At 42.2% G+C, this 20996-nt stretch overlaps 2 protein-coding genes and 1 long non-coding RNA gene across 8 annotated transcripts in view; 1 reads left to right on the top strand and 2 right to left on the bottom strand.

Moving 5' to 3' along the window:
• Lmbrd2 (LMBR1 domain containing 2) overlaps positions 1-347 on the bottom strand; it is a 47999-nt gene extending 47652 nt beyond the window's left edge. Inside the window, exon 1 of the mRNA XM_015496364.2 lies at positions 126-347. The gene's annotated coding sequence lies outside the window, so the exon portion shown is untranslated. The remainder of the gene's footprint in view (positions 1-125) is intronic.
• A 71-nt stretch (positions 348-418) lies between these two features.
• Positions 419-20996, top strand: part of Skp2 (S-phase kinase associated protein 2) — a 29260-nt gene continuing 8682 nt past the window's right edge. For 2 of the 6 annotated variants that reach the window (XR_007347474.1, XR_007347475.1), the window contains exons 1-7: positions 424-681; positions 1180-1451; positions 11041-11152; positions 14468-14611; positions 15953-16087; positions 17141-17239; positions 18429-18559. Coding sequence is in view for 4 of the 6 variants with exons in the window: in XM_048802890.1 (XP_048658847.1) it covers positions 638-681; positions 1180-1451; positions 11041-11152; positions 14468-14611; positions 15953-16087; positions 17141-17239; positions 18429-18559 (937 nt within the window). In the remaining 2 variants the exon portion in view is untranslated. Of the gene's footprint in view, positions 682-1179; positions 1452-11040; positions 11153-14467; positions 14612-15952; positions 16088-17140; positions 17240-18428; positions 18560-20996 lie in introns of all 6 variants that reach the window. The other 4 variants (XM_048802890.1, XM_048802892.1, XM_015496363.2 and 1 more) reach the window with 4 other exon arrangements.
• Positions 11752-14557, bottom strand: LOC125616737. The gene is made up of 2 exons (XR_007347476.1): positions 14442-14557; positions 11752-12185 (listed from the first exon to the last, which is right to left on the bottom strand). It is a non-coding gene; the product is annotated as an uncharacterized LOC125616737 (long non-coding RNA).

The raw sequence follows: 20996 nt of genomic DNA, 5'->3' as shown, positions 1-20996 counted from the left end.
CAGGCCAGGGAGGTGGGCCTCGCGACAGCGGCCGTTCGGAGACTTCCAGGGACCCCCTTTATCTCTACCTACGCTCGCCCGGACCCCAGACCCCATCGCGCCTCACAGCTCCCACTACGGCTCACCGTCCGATCTCGCCAGACAGCGTCTGGAAAGGACAGGGAAGCTCCACGTCCGCCACAGCCGTCCAGGGTCTGAGACCCACGAGCACAGGCGACGGCGGTGGCGGTCACCAGAAGGCCTTCGGATTCCCGGGAAAGGAAATCTCGTCCACAGTCAAGCAGCTGACATTTCCCAGTCAGTCGGAGCTCCGCCCACTTCCGTTTCCCCGCCTACTCTGGGTGTTTTCCTGCCCTGCTCCGCGGGGGATTGTGGGTATCTGCAAGGCGGGGAAAATCTCAAGGGAAGGAAGTCGGAGAGAGTTCGTCAGACTGCGAGATAGGCCAAGAACTACAATTCCCAGCAGGCTGCGGGGCCGCGGAGGCCGCGGTGGAAAGCGGGCAGGAGAGCCCTGCGCGCGCTGCAAGAATGGAACGTTGCTAGAGTGCGCGGGTCTGGCTGCTGGGGGCTGGAACCGCACGCTGGGAGCTGTCGCGCGCCAAAGCGGGAATCTGGGAGGCGGGCAGTTGTGCAATTAATGCAGGTATTTAAAACTCCCGAACCTGTGGACGCCATGCACAGGTAAGCCGACTGCAGAAGAGGGCAGAGCATGAATGGACCGTCTCAATTCTTTTAGGCCGCGCATGTTGCTACTTTTGCTAAGATTGTTACTAATGCTGTATTGTTGCCTAGAGCACCTTTTGGGGGGAAAATGGATGGATGGATGTTTTAAAGCGAGGATCAGCGTGCAGTTTTATTTGGCGTCTCTAAATGGGTTTTTCTCCTACCATTTTCATTCACTCACATTGCTCTTCCTCTTTCCTTGTTCCCTCCACGGGAAGAAATTCTTGAGGCCTTGTAAGGGATCCTAAATCAAAACTCCTTTTGGATCTCTCCCCCACCCCCACCCCGTTTTTCCTTTCATTCTTGGGAACTCGCTGAAGGCACGTAACAAATGCAATTCTTTTAGCTGCTTTGAAAGTTGTCTACAACCCATAATTTGCTACTTCTTGCATGCCTACTTTGGAATTTTTTAGGGGTGTGCTTTCAAAAGGAATGGGGTATTGTGCCCTTCTGCAGGAAGCACCTCCAGGAGATTCCGGACCAGAGTAGCAACGTTACCACCAGCTTCACGTGGGGATGGGATTCTAGCAAGACTTCTGAACTGCTGTCAGGCATGGGGGTCTCCGCCCTAGAGAAGGAGGAGGTGGACAGTGAGAACATCCCCCAGGAACTGCTCTCTAACCTGGGCCACCCTCAGAGCCCCACACGGAAACGGCTGAAAAGCAAAGGGAGTGACAAAGACTTTGTGATCATTCGCAGGCCTAAACTCAATCGAGAGAACTTCCCCGGTAAGAGATGAGGGGAAAACTGTCAGTTATATAAGGGGTAGATTGGATTGTTTTGTTGGTAACCCTTCGCTGGGGGATCTTTTAAATTTTTCTTTCAGAATTACTTAGTTAAAAGTTATTTTCCAATAAAGTGGGACCAGTGCTAATTAAAATCTACTGAAATCTTTCTAAGTCTCTAAGTCTTCTAATGCACAATCTACTTGAAACTTTTAACCCATGAAAAGACTTTGCTGCCTTTTTCCTTAGAAGGGCATCTGCCTGCCCAAAGTCCAGCTCACTACCACTGATAAATGGGAACATAAACAATGATCTTCTTTTAGGATCCCTTTTGTTTATAATTGCTGCTTTTTACTTCATTAAGCTTTCTGCCTTAATCACATTAGCTATTTGTCAATAGATTGCTAAAATGAATGTTATTCAAAGTGGTGGAAACTTGTCTCCCAGGTCCACGCCCAAATGGGCTTCTCCTGGGATGTTCATCTCCATTACTGTGGCATTATCCTTTCAGTCACCCAATACAGAAGATGAAACCTGATTTTTCACCTTTCCCAATGTCTAATCAATCTTCGTATCTTTCCCTCTTGTCTAGTAAATATTTCTCAAGTTCTCCTCATTTTGACTGAATTATTGTCATGGACTCATGATTTCCACCTTCTTTTCCCCGGGTCCATTCCCCAGAGTTGGAATGAATTGACCAAATTGATTGACTTTTGGTATCAGGGATTGAACCCAGGGGCACTTAATCACAGAGCCACATCCCCAGCTGTATTTATTTTGAAACATGTTCTCACTAAGTTTCTTAGCGCCTCACTAAGTTGCTGAAGCTGCCTTTGAACTTGTGATCCTCCTGTCTCAGCCTCTGGAGCAGCTAGGATTATAGGCATGTACCACCATACCCAGCCTATTTTTTATTTTAATGAGACAGGGTCTCGATAAGTTGCTTAGGGCCTCAATAAGTTGCTTAGGGCCTCGATAAGTTGCTTAGGGCCTCACTAAATTACTGAGCCTGGGCTTTGAACTTGTGATTCCCCAGCTGCTTAATAGCTTACAGACTTTCACCCCTGTGCTCAGCTTATTCTCTTTTTAGTAGCTCCCCATTTCCTGGTTTCTTAAGCAAGTGAATGAATGCCTCTGGGTGGACAGAACCCTGAACCCTGGAGTGCTCAAAGCCATGGGGTAAACATAGAACATTGACCTGGGGGTAATGAATTTTGCTTGCTAATAAGTCATTTAAAACATTAATTCAGCAATATTTGCTAAGCACCTACTATGTGCTTAGCATTGTTCTAGGTGCTGAGGATATAACACTGAGCAAACATTCCTACCCTCGAGGAACATTCATTGTAGTGAGGAAACACAATAAACATAATAAATATGGTATTTCATGCAGTATTGTTAGAAAGTGATAAGTATGATGCCTAAAAACAGAAATTAGAGCAAGCCAGGAGGGAGTGGAAGTCCTGGGGTGGAAGGTAGATTGCAGTTTTAAATAGGAGACTGAGGGAAAGCCTCAGTTAGACAGTGGCCTTTAAGCAAAGGCATAAAGGAGGTAAGGGACTATGCCATGCAAATATCTTGGAGGAAAGAGCCCCAGGTAAAAGGAACAACTCTTGCAAGATCCTGGAGAAATGGATGACATGTTTGCCCAAGGAACAAGAAGGAAGCCTTATACCAACAGTGGGAAAGGAAAGCATAGGGGGAGGAGAGGCTAGAGGTGGTGTTGAGCAGAGCTGTGATGCAACCCTGTGGAACCTTTTGAAAAAACTTTGGTTTGCTCAGACTAAACTGCCTGGGATGGAGGATAAAAGTCAAGATGTGTGGGGGAGGATCAGCAGTAATCAGATTCTGGATATATTCTGACATTAGAGACAGTAGAATCAGGAGGCTGTTGAATTATCTGTGGAAGAGGTGATTAGAGTCTAAACTGAAATTGGGTTAGTGATGATGGAGAAGACAGATTAAAGAAATAAGAGCCAAGGTAAATAAGTACATCTCTAAGTTCTCCTGTGTGGCTTTGTTTGCAGAAGAGTTGATGAGTTGATTGCTTGTTTGCTTTAAAAAAAAAAAAAATCTGTTTCCTCAACCCTTTCTTTAGAAAAGAGAGCCTTGTCCAACTTATGGCATGAAAATCCATACCAAGAATTCAAGTAATTGGGAGAGACGGTAGAAGGTTGTGATGAGGTCAGGTAAATCTGAATTTGAATCCTTATTTTGCTGTTTACCCGCCTTGGAAAGCTATTGGAACTCTCTGAGTTATAGTTTCAAGGCCTGTGAAATGGAATAATAATTCCCACTTCCTAGGTTGCTGTGAAGACTGAGGCTGCACATAAATAAAGCTCTTAGTATGCTGCTGACGCATAATGCTCCATAAGTAAACCCAGTTACTATTAGTCACCAAAATTTCTGACACCTATTTGAGAGACTGTTTTTGGTTTTTAACCATTATACTGTTAGTCTGATCCTAGAAATATAGACTTTTTATCTTTAAAATTTAATGTCACATGCTATTTTTAGTGTCTGCAATGTAGCACTAGCAATTTGGTGCTTAACTGACCAAACATGGGTATTTTGATCAACTTATCCAATGCAATTTGATTGCTATATGTCATTCTACATTCATATATACAAATATAAATAAAAAGACATTTTTAAAATATAGTTGTAGATGGACACAATAACTTTATTTTATTTATTTATTTTTATGCGGTCCTGAGGATCGAACCCCAGTGTCTTACATGTGCTAGGTAAGCGCTCTACCACTGAGCTACGACTCCCAACTCCTAAAAATATATTTAAGCAAGGCACTGAAACCAGACAGAAGTATAAAGAATGATGCTATCTCCTAGGAATTTCAAACAAGGAGAAAAGATAAATAAAAGCAACTTATACACGGCAATATGTGGCTGTAGCTAACACCAGCCGCAGATGAGTAGCTCAAACAGTGAGTGTTCTGGAGAGCCAGAGAGGGAGCCCCTTATGCAAAAGTAACTTAATCTCCATTGGGTTGTTGTGGGCAGTCCTCTTTCTCCTCAGCAAAAATGGAGGTTCCAAGGAAAGAGAGGAGCTGAAAATTGTCTGATCAGGGAGTCTAGATTTTAAAATCGACTAAATAAATATATGTCTGAAGTGAAAGAGAACAAGCTGACTTATGTTTGGTATCACCTGAGAGAAACAGGGGAGGCAACAGGACACATTTGTATGTACATGGACTTCCATATGGATTGGTCTGTTGCTATGGATGGGTTGGGGGAGTGGGCCCAGTGATACAGAGTGAGGGACAGCTGGTGTAGAGGATTCCTCATGGCCTCTGGAAGCTTAGGCCTCCAGTGTAGCTGGATCCTCATTCCAGGGAGTTTTGTCTGCAGTTGTCAGGACAGGTGGCTAATAGCTCTGCCAGGATTAGGGTAGGAAAGGCCACACCTGCTGTACATAGAGATCTGATGACTGGTCCAGAGTTTAAGTTTTTGTTAGTTCTTTGCTAAGCATTGTCTTTTTGCAGGCCCCATTCCAGCCTCACATCTGGCAATTAAATCCTCTTCATCTGTTTATTTTCAAAGATTAAAGTTATGTGGCCAGTTTGTGCCAGAACAGGTCTGGTTAGCCCTTGGGGCCCGTGTATGAAAAGAGTTATGGAGAAACAGCCCAGCAATGAGGCCAGTTATAAGTGAAAAGATGACAGTCACATTTTATGACTGTTAGTCTGATCCTAGAAATATAGACTTTTTATCTTTAAAATTTAATGTCACATGCTATTTTTAGTGGAGAAATGGATGACATGTTTGCCCAAGGAACAAGAAGGAAGCCTTATACCAACAGTGGGAAAGGAAAGCATAGGGGGAGGAGAGGCTAGAGGTGGTGTTGAGCACCACCTCTATTAAATGCCTTTTCCTGGCCTTTAAACAGGTGATGACCATGAAAATGTGGTTGAACTAATTTGTGGCTCAGCTCTTCCATGGCTGTTAGACTCCTCGAAATTCCAGACCCTCCAAAGGTTCTTAGTTTGGAGACTCTAAAGTTCAGAGTATATCAGAATCCTCAAGGGAACTGGTTCAAAGTGCAAAATTCCTAAGATTATGAATCAAGAAGTCCTTGAGCCTGGGAATCTGTGTTTCAATACCCCAGGGCAAATGGTCATCCCCAACTTTTTGTTTTTAACCAAGAAGAAGTATATTGTAATCCTGGGTGTTTACATGAAATGAGAGTTTCACACAACTATATACCTCCTTACCAAGATATTTTCTGTTCTGTTCTATTCCATTCTTTAATGAAAGAAAATACTAGTAAAACTTACTAAGTTGATTTCACTACCTATCAATGAGTCTCAGTCAACAGTTCCCAAATTGTAGTTACATAGGCGACTTCTTATGGAACCCTTCAAGTCATCTTGCTTTGTTTTCTGTTTTCCATTCATTCAGCAAATACTTATCGAGCATCACTATAGAAATTGGGAATAAAGACATGAACATAAATAAAAGATCCTGCTCTCAGAGCTTCTGTTTTGCACCTGAGTCCCCCAATCCTAGTTTCTACTGTTTCTTTGTAACTTCTTGCACCCCCCAGGGTTGAGCAAGCTTTTCATAGAAATAAAGGGTTGTGGGCCAAGGCGTGCACTGGGGACCCCTGTTTAGTTTTTCAGTTTTGCTTTTTGGCCCATCTAGCCAAAACATAAGAACACCAAAAATGTCAAAAGCTAGCACAATCTCATTTTTCTCTTCATTGTTTGTGGGAAGAGGAAGGAGAGCTTATCCAGGATGGCAAAATCTATGTGTACTTCCCTAGAATGGAAGCATGGGGTGTTGCTACTTAAAACAAGGCAGAAAAGCAATCATTAAGTGAACCCCCCCTCCCTTTAAAAAACACAGCAGCCATGAGCATCAGGATGCCTGCTTCTCTTGCAAGTATAATTTGATTATTGATGCCTTCAAGAGAGAAGCAACTTTTTTTTTAAGTTGAAATTTGGGAGGTGGTTAAGATTACTTTGAATTTTCTGTTTGAATCTGAGTGTAGGAGATATTCTGAGAAATAAATAGTTCAAGTAAGAGGTGTTAACCATATTGCAAAGGTCAAATGCATAGAAAACTCTCCTATAGGGCTGGGGATATAGCTCAGTTGATAGAGTGCTTGCTTTACATGCATAAGGCCCTGGGTTCAATCCCCAGCACCACCAAAAAAAGGAAAGAAAACTCCTATAAGCCCCTCCCTCTTTCCAGAGGAGACATGGAAGATGATGGGTTACAGAGGTATGGGAAGCTGGGTCTGTGTCTGAGGAGAAATTAGAAAGTGTTGGGTGAGGGTGATCAGCAAGCTCTCTGCTCTGGCCAGTTTTTGCCCTGGTCTGGCTGTGAAGCATGTTTTGCTGTTGTCCATGTCTTTTAAGATTGGAATCTTTATCATTGTGTACAGCTTTAATCAGTATGTAGCTTCAGTGGGTTAAGCAGAAGCGAGTGGAGAAAAGACCTAGATTTTCCCTTCCTCTCTCAGCAAACAGACCAGGCAGCGATGTAGTCAAGAATCCAGGAAACAGATGGCTGATGTTTTGAGAATTAAATATGGGAAGTAAAATTAGATTAAGCATATCACATCCTGGATGCCAGCCATTAGAGCAGCTACTGAAGACAAACTTCTGCCTGTCTGCTCAGACAGCAGCCAGTTCCAGGCTGTTGCACCCCAACACAGGGGCCCTGTGAATTATGCTCTGTGGTCAGCTGAGTGGAGCCCTGGATGCTTGGCTTTTAGCTGAGACTGTATGTCCTGAGCTGTTGCTTCTTCCGTTCAGTGGCAAACCCTTTGGAACTCTCAGCATCTTCGCGTTTTGCTTCCTCTCCCTCCACTGATCTCTTGCTAGCCCTGATTGATTTCTTTTTCCATAGCAAGTTATAATTTAATTCTCACCTTTGCTAAACTTTTAGAATAAATCAAGTACTGTTCACAACAGGAAAACATAAACTCTTAAAAGTATGAAGGAGGTAGAAAGGGTTCATGTTTCAAAGTCAGACCTGGGTTTGAATTCCCACTCTGCCATGCACTAGTTGGGTGATCATGTCCCTTTTGTCATAGCTTCATCTTCTCTTGAAGCCCCTCCCCCTCTCTTCCAAAGACTACTGGTAGAGGACAGTCGTTCTCTGCGGTTTGTCTTCAACCTCATCCCCTCCATATGCAAAGGGTGCCATGCTATCCCTTTGCAGGTACTATACCTCCACCTACAGTGCCTCTGCCACCTGGCAGGTCATCAGGCTTCCCACTTCTTGTGACTGCACCTCACAGTGAGGTACGGTAGTTTGGAAACCCAAGTTTCTTGCCTCTGCCCCCTAAGAGTTGATGTTACCTTGGTGAAGTTATTTAACCCCCCTAAGATAAATTTCCCCACAGATGATAATACACAGGTTGCCCCAAAGATTGCATCACTGTTCTTCCATAAATGCCTGAGACTTTTTAGGGCTTCCAGTAGGTGGCAGTTTTAATTGTTAGGTTATGTATTTGTTTATTAGTTCATCTCCTAATGAGGCCACTGGGCAGGAGCTGTGATTTCCAACTAGCTCCCAGCACTGTCACGTCTTTGAAAGTGGAGTCACAGGCCAACCTTATCATTTTACAAATGAGGAAACTGGTATTAACAGGCTTATATTTAAATTAAAGCCAGCATTCTTTGGGGTATGGATCATTCCTTTGTGAAATACCAGTTAGGCAGTTTCTAATATTCAGTGTTGGGCTTTAGGCACTGGGCATGTATTTATTGGTTAATGGCGCCTGGCATATTACCAGAAGGAGTGGTTGAGAGGTGACACCAGCGAGCCATTAAGATGATGATAATTAAGTTAAGCTGTGTATAATTGCTGTGACTGGATGCTGCTGGATTGAAACAGGCTGTGTATTCAGTTGTATATGGACCCCTGCTCTCCCGGGGATTCCTGGAGAGTTCACGTTGGTTGGTGAGGTTCTGGTGGAGGGAGTTCCAGTTGGTGTGTGGTGTTCCTGGAAGGGCTGGCTGGGTGGCGCTCGCAGGAGTTCGGGCAATAAAGGAGTTCCTTTTTGAACCTACAAGTGCTTCGTGGCCATGGCCGCTCGGTTATTTTGTGCCCAGCCAGACTGCAGCAGATGAAAGGGGAATAAAAAGTATATTGTATTTCATAAATACTTATCAAGTGCCATTTACGTGTCGGGCATTGTGTTAGGTGCTGAATGTGGAAGCCTGGGCATAGGGCTTTGTTGGTGACCTGGGAATGCTTCTCTGAGCAAGTGCTGTTTGAACTGAAGTCTGGAGGAGGAGGAGGAGCTAGGCAGTTGGAGACAGAAGTTGCAGCACAAAGCCTCCTAACTCCAGATTGTTCTCTTGTGTGCTGGGCTTCATTGCCTGGGTGTGTTAGCTCTACCTTCATCCTTATGGCTCCATTTTCCTCCTAGCAGTTTTAATTAACTGCTTCCTATTGCTCTTCTGTTTTTTCCTGATTTCTTACATCTTTCCAATAAAATTAAAAGCACCAAACTTGTATTTTATTTTTTATTTTGTATTTTTTATCTTACCTTCCTTGCATTTCTCAGCAAGCTTTCTTAATTTCCTTTCCCACCCATCTTCAGTGGACACTCTTGGCGCCCTGTCCACAGCCCCCATGAAGCTCACCATTCCTGTAATGCCAGAGGCTTTCTGGCATTGTGACTCTGTGCTTGAGGGCTTTCTCTGGACAGGAATGCTAGGGAGTTAACAGCAGAGAGACTGATAGCCCTTATGAACTCATATACCAGCACCCATGCCCTTGGGCAGGACAGCTATGGGGCAATTCCAGATGGTCTCATAGAGTCCCCAGAAGATTTGAATCCCAGCTGCCCATAACAGTAACCTACTTATTGACATGCCTTGAGTAAGCTTCCTTCTCTTCCATGTCTCTCTTCATTTTTTTCTTTTCTTCCTTCCATTGCTTCCCAAACAAACGACTGGAAGTCATGTTCTCAGAGTCTGTCTCCGGGAATCTCAAACTTAGGAGGCAGATATGAGATTTTGGTGAATCACACTGTGCAGCTCTTATCAACTCTCTTCAGATCTTGTATTTTCGCCTGTTGGTAAAAAACTAAAGCACGTATTGAAAAGAAGACATTGTCATAAAAGGAAAACATGCAGATTTAATGAGGGAAAGAGAGGAATAGAGGTGAGAATGATTGACTAGCTCTCTGCTGCATCATTTTATCCTTGCTCATACATCATTTTATCTTCATGGTTTTGCAAGATAAATCTATTTATTCTCATTCCTGTAGATGGAACATCGAGGCCCAGAGAGATTAAGTAACTTACCTAAATTCACAGTAGTCAGGGCAATCTAGCTGGGACTCCAATCAAAGTTGGGCTTCTTCCTCAGTACAATAATTCTCAAACTCCCGGAGGCTACTCACTTGGATCATCTTTGTAGATCATAGTAAAGCCTGAACATGTTAGCAGCTGTATAATTTTTTTATCAGATCAAATACGAAAATATGCCCTATATATGCAGGAGGAAGCAAAGAATGAAGAACTAAGGAAGGAAAACTTGAAAGAAGTGTCTTTCAACATTTTTTGGATTTGAGGAGCAGGCAGGAACTTGATTTAAGAACCTCTGTCCTCTACTTGCGTTGACTCTGGAGGAATGCTGTGGTAGAAAGGTTGTCACACTGAGGACCCTCTATAACCTCCAGCTGTCTCCCCAGGTTGAGGGCGACGGTCAGCATGGGTGATTTGCCTTTATCCCACTACCCTTAGTTTTCATGGCCTCAGTCAGTCCTTTAACTTTGTTACCTACTGAGAAGGACAGGCATTGATTGAGCCTGCACCTGTATCCTGCCACCATCTCCAGAAAGGCTTCCCTGCCGCCGCTGCACTCCCTGGGCCCTGTTGTAGGTTATCACCGTACTTCACTGAAATTTCTTATTATCCCTCTCAAAACTCTGGGCAAATGCAGATTAGGACTATGCTGTGTTTATCTTTGTATCCCTAGAACAGACCTTTGCATGTAGTACATGTTCAGTAAATGAATGGATGGACAGATTAGACTTTGTGCTTGTTTCTGGAAATATGAAGAATGTTAAAAAGCAGAGTGGGGGGTTGTTTGCAAAACTTGTGGACTAGGGGGCGGGGCCTAGAGAAATGAGGAAGTAAATAAATAAATCAATCCTGGTAGATAACACCTGTCCTTGAGGATGTCTTGAGAGGCCTTCAAAGCATAGCAGTTGGGCCTTACCTAGCAATTTGATTTTGAATGAATAGCAGCTTGGGGAGTAAGGATGCTTTTCTTAGTGACCCAGAACATCATGATACCTTGATGGGCTAGGGCCTCATTCTGTGCCACCATTTATGTCCCTGCCATGGCTAGCCGACTGGCAACGAAGGGGAAAAGGACAGGACAAGTAGTCTTGGTTCTTTCTCATACTGCTGAGAAAGTGAGGTGCTTGGATTGGACAGAAAAGCAAAGGTGAGGCTGAAGAATTCAGTTAGTGTTAAATCCCCCTTTTAAGCTAACCATTGTGAACCCTTAGCATGCTTAGCAAGACTCAGTTCACTTGGCAGGGAAGAAGAATGGTGATAAGAAAACTTTTTATTTTTATTTTTGTTTTTTTTGTCTTATAGGTGTTTCGTGGGACTCCCTCCCAGATGAGCTGCTCCTGGGGATCTTCTCTTGTCTTTGCCTCCCCGATCTGCTGAAAGTCTCCGGTGTTTGTAAGAGGTGGTACTGCCTCGCGTAAGTATTTTGCACCCCTTTGGCACATATGAGGGGAAGGGAAAGAGATGAATTCACTTCAGTCTGGTGAAACTAAAAGCCAAGAAAGGTACAGAAGCCCGAGCAGACTGTCTTAGTTTTAATAATAGTTTCTTCGTTTCATAGTGGAAGAGAGGCGTTTCCTGGAGGTGTAAACTTTCCCCTGTTCTGACAACTTCTTGGCCTGGTATTCAGTTTGGCACCTGTTTACCAGGTGTGGTATCTGGGCCAAGCAGTGGGCTAAGAGCAGAGAGAGTTCTGGAAAGCCATAAAGACAGTGTGCCTCACTCCAGAGGCCAGGTATGAGCACAGATCCCCGTGTGAGCCTCGCCTCTGCCACTTACACTCTGCACAACTTGAGGGAGGTACTTGGTGCTAACAAGCCTCAGCCCCCCGTCCTTGTGTAAGCTTGCAGTGATGCTTCCCTCAGTGTAGTGTGGCTGTGAGGATAAACTGTACTGCTGGTGCAGTGCCTGCCTCCCGGGCATGTTGAGTACCACCCCAGGTGTTTTTTGGTAACAATTTTTAGGTGTAGATGGTGGGCTGGGAAGACAGTAACAGGCCTGAAGCAAGAAAAAGACTGAGGTTTTGTTGTTGTTTATTTTTCCAGTGCTGGGGATGGAACCCAGGGCATCCTGTGCGCTAGGCGCACCCTGCCACTGACATGCATTCCCAGTCCTGAGGCTGCTTTTTAATCAAAACTTTTTTTTTTTTTTTTTAAACCAGTTCCACCCTTCCCCATCTCCGCTTTTGTGTTTGGAGACCATCTATCTGGTTTCTCTCTCCACATATTCAGAACTCTCTTCGTGAGACAGTAGGAGGCCTTTCAGGGTGTCTGGAAACAAGACAGCATAGGCATTGGCAGGAGCAGGCTATATGCTTAGAAGGTGAAAGAATTTGCAGGCCTGTAGTGCTGGCACAATGGCTGGGCTTTACTTATCCCTACTAGGAAATCCCACTTTGGTTTTCCTTTCCCACCAGCAGTGCGTTTGTCCACTCCATGCAGAATCTCAGCCTTTTAAAAAAAAAAAAAAAAATTGTGTTGTACAGATTTAAGGTATACAACATGATCATGGTTTGATATACAAATAGTGAAATAGTTCTATGCTTGAGCAAATAAATAAATCCATCATTTCACAGTTCCCTTTTCTCTCTTTTGTAGCAAAAACACTTAAAATATACTTTCTTAGCAAAAATTCCAAATACACTACAATATTACTAGCAGTCCTCATGTAGTATCTTAGATCTCGAGACTTACTTAGCTTACATATCTGTTGCTTTGTATCTTCGACCTCTTGTCTCCCACTCTTGAAGTCCACTGCTCTTCATTTCAATTGTCAGAAATGTAAGTCAATGACATTTATTAAGCACTTACTATGTGCCAGGGGCTGTGTTATCAGTTTAATCTTCCATATAGTCTTAAGTGACAATATCCATACTATTTCAGTTTTAGGAACAGTAGGTTAAGAGGTAAGTGGGAAAACAAGAATCTAAGGTCCAGCTGACTACACAGCTTTAACCCTAACTAGTTATATTTGGCTTGGGGTTCAGACAGCTCTTGAATTCATCTTCCTGTCTATGCTTAAGATGGATGTTATTCAGGAACAATGTGAATGTTCCAGAAATTTCCCCAGGTTGTTACAGAATGCTTAGTAAGCTGTTTTTGCCTCTGTGCAAATAGAAATGTCAGGCATGAGATCTGAGATAACCAGAGGGTAATCCAGTGTCATTTTCTTGGAAGTAGATTTTTGTCTGGGCAAGAGAAAGATTCAAAGCATTCCAGTCTCTTATGGATATCTTATCTACAGTCTGCCCTTTTCTAATAATAGGGGTCAAATCACACACTGATAATTCCTATATACCAAAAGTTTTAAAACCCTGGCCGGTGGGCCACTTATTTCAAGTACTATTAAAAAAAAAAGAAAATTCTACTACACCTAAGAATTTAGAATATCCCCTCATGTGCTTGTATTTCACATTTTATTTCATTTGCTTGAATTCATCTGTGGATACATTTTTGAAACCTCCCTTTTATTTTAGAAACACTGTAACCTAATATTTTTCCTTTTTCTTTCACAGTAGTACACATACACACATGTACATACATACACATATGGGTCATGTGATTGATTTCAGTGTAAGATACTATAAAGCAGAGCTGAACTATGACTGCTTTTTCCTAGACAATATCTATGATAGCTGTATCTCATGATAAAATAGAATAATAGAATAACTTTGTTTCTTAAGTTCTATTTGCATGTTACTTTTGGAAATTGTGGTGATCTCTTCATAGATTTTTGTTGTTGTTGTTGTTGTTGTTTTTCAGTACTAGAGATTGAATCCAAGGCACTCTACCACTGAGCTATAAGCTATGTCCCTAGGCCTTTTTATTTTTTATTTTAAGAGAGGGTCTCCCTCACTTACAAAAGGTGACCTTGAATTTGCAATCCTCCTTTCTCAGCCTCCTGAGTACTGGGATAGTAGGTATGCCCCACCAAGCCCGGTCTGTTTATGCTTAACGACAATGGCAAGAGGTATCATTTAAGAAATTTTGAAACTCCTCATCTAGTAAATAATCAAGTGATTTGAATAATCAGTTTTGGGGGTGGGGGCAGGACTGGGGATTGAACTCAGGGGCACTTGACCCCTGAGCCACATCCCCAGCCCTATTTTGTATTTATTTAGAGACAGGGTCTGAGTTGCTTAGCATTTCGCTTTTGCTGAGGCTGGTTTTGAACTTGAGATCCTCCTGCCTCAAGCCTCCCAAGCCCATGGGATTACAGTCATACGCCACCACGTCCATCTTGAATAATCAGTTTTAAAGTTGTCATATTGAATTGAAAACTATATTTTTTTAATAATATTCAGCTTTTTAAAATTTTTTTTTGTTATTGTTGTAGATGGACACAATACCTTTATTTATTTATATGTGGTGCTGAGGATTGAACCTTGTGCCTCACACATGCAGGGCAAGCGCTGTACTGCTGAGCCACAACCCCAGCCCCTGAAAACTAGAATTTTATTCTCTGCTTCTAGATCATTGAAAGTGCTAATTTTAGCATTGAATCACTTAAATTAGAAATATATAAAAAGTAAAATGTGTAAGTTTATTCATATTATGATCAAGAAATATTTAGTAGTGTCTTTAAAATATCTTAAATATTTGCATAGTCATCTTTAAAACAAAATTTCCTTCAAGGGGATTTAGCAGCTGTGTCTTACTGGTTAGTAATATCTTTGAGGGCCTCCAGCATTACCTGTGACTACTTACCAAGTCAAGCACCTCCTCTTTTCTAGGTTTGATGAATCTCTCTGGCAAACCCTGGACCTCACAGGTAAAAATCTGCACCCAGATGTGATTGTTCGTCTGCTGTCTCGAGGCGTGGTGGCCTTCCGCTGCCCCCGATCATTTGTGGACCAACCCTTGGTTGAACATTGCAGGTAAAAAAGTAAACTCCCTAAAAAAGGCTCTTTTCTAAATCTTGAGGTGAAAACAGAGCCTATGACAGATCCTCTTTGCAGTGTGGGACAGTAGGTACACGTTGTGCCCTGTGGTCTTCGGGTTGAAATATGGCACAGGTTTCAGTGATGTCACTCCGATTTTAACTCGGGGTTTCTACTGTATTCTTCCTGGGGTTAAAGGTGTTCATTTAGGGGCTGGGGATGTAGCTCAGTGGTAGAGTACTAGCATAGATTTATGAAGCCCAGAGTTTGCTCCCCAGTATCACCCCCCCACACACACACACCCACACACAAAAGGTGTTCATTTAGCTTTTCTTGTTGGGTCCTCAGCAGGTAGAGATGGTGAAGACTCGAGGCAGGCAACAAACAGCCTCGGTCTTTCCCCACTGCCCATTTCTGACAAACAAAAACGTACAAGTGGTGTTTTCAGATTTGTAGCTTGTGCTTTCAGTCCTGTTGTGGACAAACTTGGGCAGATTTACAATCTGAGGGGGGAAAATCCCTCTTTGTTTTTTGGTTTCTTTTTTTGTTGTTTGGTAGACTATTTTGAAAAAATATTTCTCTGGCACTACTAATTATGCAGCATCAAGGGTTGGTGTTGTCTCACACTTGAGTAGAATAACTAGACACTGAAGAGAAAAAGAAGCCGACCACAGCAGAGCTAAGGGTGAAACGTGTCTCCCCACTCTAGAACTTTTCCCTTCTTTCCACCATTGAATCATGTCCTGGCTTCTTTCTCCCCGACTCATGCCTTTTCTTAGTCTTCTTTACACGTGTGATTCCTTTTGTGCTCTCCAGAATTCATTCCTGGCTGCTTTTCTTCTTCGTCTACATGCTGTTCTCAGACATGTTTATGTTCAGGACTCTCACATCCTTATCTGTAGCTCAGCCTTCTCTTTTAAGCTCCCTATTTCTAATTAACTAAAGACTTCCAAACCTGAATTTCTTCCAAGTACCTCAATGTTAGCATATCTAAAATTAAACTTGGCCTCCTCTTCTGTCTTCTCTGTTCTAGTGCATAACCACTGCCACGTACCCACTCACCCTCGCCAGAACCAGGATCATCGTAGAAACTGGGACTGTATTGGCAGCAGTGTCTGCACTTGGCAAAGATCCTTTTGAATTTACAAAAAAAAAGAGTGGGCAACAACAAGTAGCAATTTGTTTTATGACCAGAACTATATTCAATACATGAAATGTGTATTTAGGGTCTTATTTGTGATGGATTGCTCATTTGGGGAAAAGAAAGGGCCTGATAGGACCTGAGTGTACTTGTGACAGCCACCTCACAGAGAACTCCTTTTTGTCCTCTTTATTCAGCCCTTTTCGTGTCCAGCACTTGGATCTGTCTAACTCAGTTATAAACGTATCTACCCTCCATGGCATTCTCTCTCAGTGCTCCAAGTTGCAGAATCTAAGCCTGGAAGGCCTACAGCTTTCTGATCCCATTGTCAAGTGAGTAGCAACCAAAACATGTGACAAAGGCATTTTCTTGTATTTGTTAAATGTGTACCCTGTCTGTAACTAGGGGCCCCTTCCATCCGTGTCCAGATGGACACACAAAATATCTCATGCAGTGCTCCAACTTCTGTAGAACTTTCCAGAACTTCATGCACGATCCATGCCTCATTCATGGGTGAGATGGATAATTACAGTGCAACATGTTTGTTAAATGGATTGGTGACTATGAGACATTGAGAGAGGCCAGTTAAATTTGGGGAAGACAGCCTTCTCAGAGGAAGTGACTTGTGAGTCGGGTATTGAAGACATTCACATAGAACTCCAAGTGTTGGACAAAGGATGCAGCTGAGGTAAAGCTGCTGGTGCCATGTACTAAGTGAGCTCTTTAAGTGTGTGCTCATTCCATTCTGAGAGGACCCCACGAAATATGTTCTTATTGTTTCCTTCTTATGGCTGTGGAAACTGAGGCACACAGAGGCTGAATAATTGTCCAAGGTCACAATGTTAGTGGCTGATGAATCAAGATTTGAACCTGTCATTAAGACATGATTTCAGAATAATGGCTCTTAATCACTAAGTTGCCCTCAACAAGGTATTTAGGAATGTAGTAGAGGAGAGGGCAAATTTAAGTGATGTAATATTGCAAGAACCTTGTGACTTTTTACATGTGGAAATTTGCTTACAAATGGAATTAATGTTCATCCCATTGCTTGCTTTCTTTTTTTTTTTAATTTGAAAAGTACATTGATCAGTGTTTCTGGTGCATTTACTCTGTATCAGATACTATGCCAAGTCCTTTATTTCATTGTATCATTTAATCTTCCTAATATCCCCACAAAGAAGATACTGCTATGGCCATTTCCCAGGTGAATAAAATGAGGCAATGAACCCTGCTGAGTGTCCCAGAGATAGTGAAATGTGAATTTTAAACTCAATCTCTTTCAAAGGCCTGTGCACTTAGGACACTAACATGCTTTCCTCCAAGTTCCTATTGATTGAACAAGAGTGCCTCATCGGTATTCCTTTGGCATTTTTCTCTTTTTCTAGTAATCTTGCGCAGAACTCAAATTTAGTACGACTCAACCTTTGTGGGTGTTCTGGATTTTCTGAGTCTGCCCTGAAGACTCTGCTAAGCAGCTGTTCCAGGTAGGAGAGATTTGAGCCTTGATTATAGAGCTCTTGAATCAGGTGCAGTTACCCTCACATCTGAACAGAGCTGGATGAACTTTCTGAGCTATTCTTAACTCTCCTCGTTCTTGCAAAGCACAGTATCCTTTGCTTTGCAAAACTTTCCTGCTAAATTTTAGAATCAAATCAATTCCATTTGTATGGGAGAGATACTTGTATAGTGATTTCTTTTTTTCTGTTTATTTGTTACTATGAAAGCAGGGGAAATGTGGTGTATTTATCACAGTGTAGGTGAAAGAAATCTGTTTACACTTGACTATGCAGTCAAGTTTTTCCCCTGTAATATCTATAGACCTAACTTGCAAGTTTGATCAAAAATGGTACATTTTAAGTATAAACCATAATAGATGTGGGTGATTCCATTAACATCTTTTATAATGTCAGTGATAAAAGGTACAGAGTTATAGATATTTCTAAGTGAGGGGATACATGGTTTATAGAATACACAGTACTGTGTGTGTGTGTGTGTGTGTGTGTCATGTTATTTTTTTTTTTTTTAACTATTCCTTTGTCTCTGGTATATAGCATTTGTACCTGTGTCTTATTAGTGATCTGCTAAAAGTCGATTGCCTTTGGATAAGAATGTCATCAAAGAGATAAGATATAGATGTATAGTGCTACTCTAGTGATTTTGGGAAGTGGAAGGTGTGACTTAGTAGATAATTGTCTTTGAAAACCTCATTGATTCAGTTAACAGAGGCACATTAGACAAAGTGGCATTTTACAATCCTTACTACCATCTACCAGTTTTGTAAAATATTTTGAGTGATTGCTCAGTCTGTCTGGTTGTTCACCCACCACCTAGATGGTTTGAGAATGAAAACATATAGGCTGGCATTTCCTCTTACAGTCCTGGAATGAGGATTGAGTCTGCAGGAGAGGAGGGGGCTCCCCTTTATTTCCAGAAGAGGGAAACACTAAGATCTTTGCTCGGATCCCCTGAGCAACTTTCAGGAACAAATGGGGTAGGGAAATGTCAAAAGGGAGAAGGCAGTTTCAGATGAGCAAAGGTAGATGCTTAGAACAGTGGGTGTTCTGTGCATAAAACTGTAAGGAATGGTTTTATATTTTCTTTATTTACAGCTTGAGGCAAATTCATTCCTGTGTGATATGTTCACGTTATCCTTATTACCTTCCTTTTGTGCAGACTGGATGAGCTGAACCTCTCCTGGTGCTATGAGTTCACTGAAAAGCACGTGCAGGTGGCTGTCGCACATGTGTCAGAGACCATCACCCAGCTGAATCTTAGTGGCTACCGAAAGAATCTTCAGAAATCAGGTTTGAACTTCCGGGCCTTGGCAACTGAGGCTTTAATAGTACAAATAAATATGATATATTAAACGGCTCCTAAGTTATCTCAAAGTTAGCCCAGTGCTTGTGTTATTTCCTTTTCCAGGGGAGGAACTGCTGATCAGGAAGGGTTAGGTAAAGGTAAATAGCTAGCGAATTAGAGGACAAGGTTACAAATGGAAAGGGTTTTTTTTTTTTTTTTTCAATAGCTTCACATTGCAGTCTCAGTCTGGGCTGCATAAAACCTAGTTAATCCAATGACACACATCCACCATGTTTTGATGTTGGTAACTAGCTCATTTGAGTGTAGGAATTTAGTATATGGAATACTAGTTTGTAGTGTGCCTTTTTTCTCTCCAAATAGCTCCATTTTCAGTGACTGTACATCAGCAACAGCTGTGTGATACACCATCAACTGAATATGGAATAATTTATATTAAACAATAATAATTTAGGCAGCTGATATTCTAATGGACATTTAGAATCTTTTGAGTTTCTCACTTCTAGAAATAACTTTGGGATGGACAGAGACAAATCTTCAGGCACATTTCCAAGAATGCGTTCTTAAGCTTTGGCTAGTTCTTTCCAGACCACCTTCCAAGGAGTTTAAAATACCACCAGTGTGCATCCTCCCCCATGAATACCACCACACTTGGTTCTTCCCTGCTCATGCTCAGGAGAAGGGTTGGCAGTGCTCTAGGTACGGTCCTTTCCTGCACCAGAGTCTCACCATCCATTAATGAGGTAGTGGGAGATTCTGACATCTTCTGACATTGAACTTGTTGTAGGCTTGAAAAACTGCCATAAAGCAACTGCTCTTAATTTTGCCTGAGTATAGATTAAACTCTTCTTTTTGTTCTTCCAGAAAAGGTGAAGATAAGTTGTTTACCAAGTTTTAATTAAGAATTGTAGATAATAAAATCCAGCTTACTAGATACATTCAGCTCAAGGACAAAGAGAGTATAAATTAAAAGTGATAGTTTTCTTAAATACACAATGGAAATAAAAATTTTAATTAATGCCATTAGTGTAGGACACAATATTGTGTTATAAATAAGATAATATGGATTTGGTTTTAGCTCACAAACTGGTGCCTGGCTGCCTGGTTCCAAATACCCATTCTGCCATTTACTGGAGAGCCATGAGCAATTTCCTTATTTTTCTGTTCCTGTTTCTTCATCAACAAAATGGATATTATAATAGGACCTACCTCTTAGAGTTATAATAAAGAATAAATGAGTTGATGTATGTGCAGCACATTGAATAGTTCTTGGCATGTGGTGAGAGTTACTGTTGGCTGTTATTTCAGCATCACCAGCCAGTATCACTTACCTCCCTGTGGGGCAGGCAGTTAATGAGATAAGCGCAATGTGATCTTGGAGGACCTAGCTTTTCATCTTGCATTTGACCTTGACTCCTAGCAGAAATCACCTCTGAAGTGACAGGTTGGATTGCCTGGTTTTTAAGATCCCTTCTAGCTTTAGTAGATCTGTTTGTGGCCAAGTGAAGGGAACAGTGAAAAGGGAATCTTGTCAGTGACCACTGTTTACTAACACTTCCCACCCAGGGAAGACAAGGCTTAAATTAGGGATGGAAAGGGAGACTAATTTTATCCCTTCTCTGTTTGGTTTTTCCTCTGGTAGTATCAAAGATTTTATAATTTTACTGATGGCTAGTTGGCCAATTAGACAGTTGGTCACCCAAAATTGTATTATGCACTTTCTTCATTTTGCGGTCATTCATTGAATAAATGTTGATGGAGCACCATGATACATGTAGCTCTGTTCCAGAGTTACATAACGATGTGGCCCTGAACAAAATGAAGACAGTCACACTGATTCAGCTTTCATTCTGTGTGGGAGCCAGACAGTGAACAAAACTCCCAAATGTTGTGAAAGATAAAGCAGATGAGCAGGTGGAATGTGGATGGAGAAGACTACTCTTAGGTGGACTGGTAAAACAGAGGCCCTCTCTTGAGGAGGTGATGCTTGTGCAGAGCCCTGGTTGAGTGAAGGAGAAATCCATGTGGATTTGTGAGATAACATTCTGGAACAAAGGATCAGCAGATGCAAAAGCTTGATATGGCAACCAGTATGTGAGAAGGAGCAAGGGAAAACAGGCAGCCAAGGGCTCTCTAAGCCAAAGAAAAAGTTTTGGGTTTTTTTCTGAGCCATTGGAATATTCTGAGTCAAACAGTGTTATGAACTGAATTGCCTGCCTTGTGTGTGTGTGTTAGTAGGGTATGAACTCAGGGAGCTTTATCCCAGCCCTGTTTTGAGATGAGGTCTCACTAAACTGCTGAGGCTGGCCTCAAGCTTGAGGTCCTCTTGCTTCAGCCTCCTGAGTCACCGGGATTACAGGCATGCACCACCAACAAGCCTGACTCTGACTTGCCTTTTTTAAAAAGGGCTTACTCTAGTGCCAA

This window comes from Marmota marmota, unplaced genomic scaffold, assembly GCF_001458135.2.
Source record: "Marmota marmota marmota unplaced genomic scaffold, marMar, whole genome shotgun sequence".
NCBI lineage: Eukaryota > Metazoa > Chordata > Mammalia > Rodentia > Sciuridae > Marmota > Marmota marmota.
This window is presented reverse-complemented; position numbering and strand designations above follow the sequence as displayed.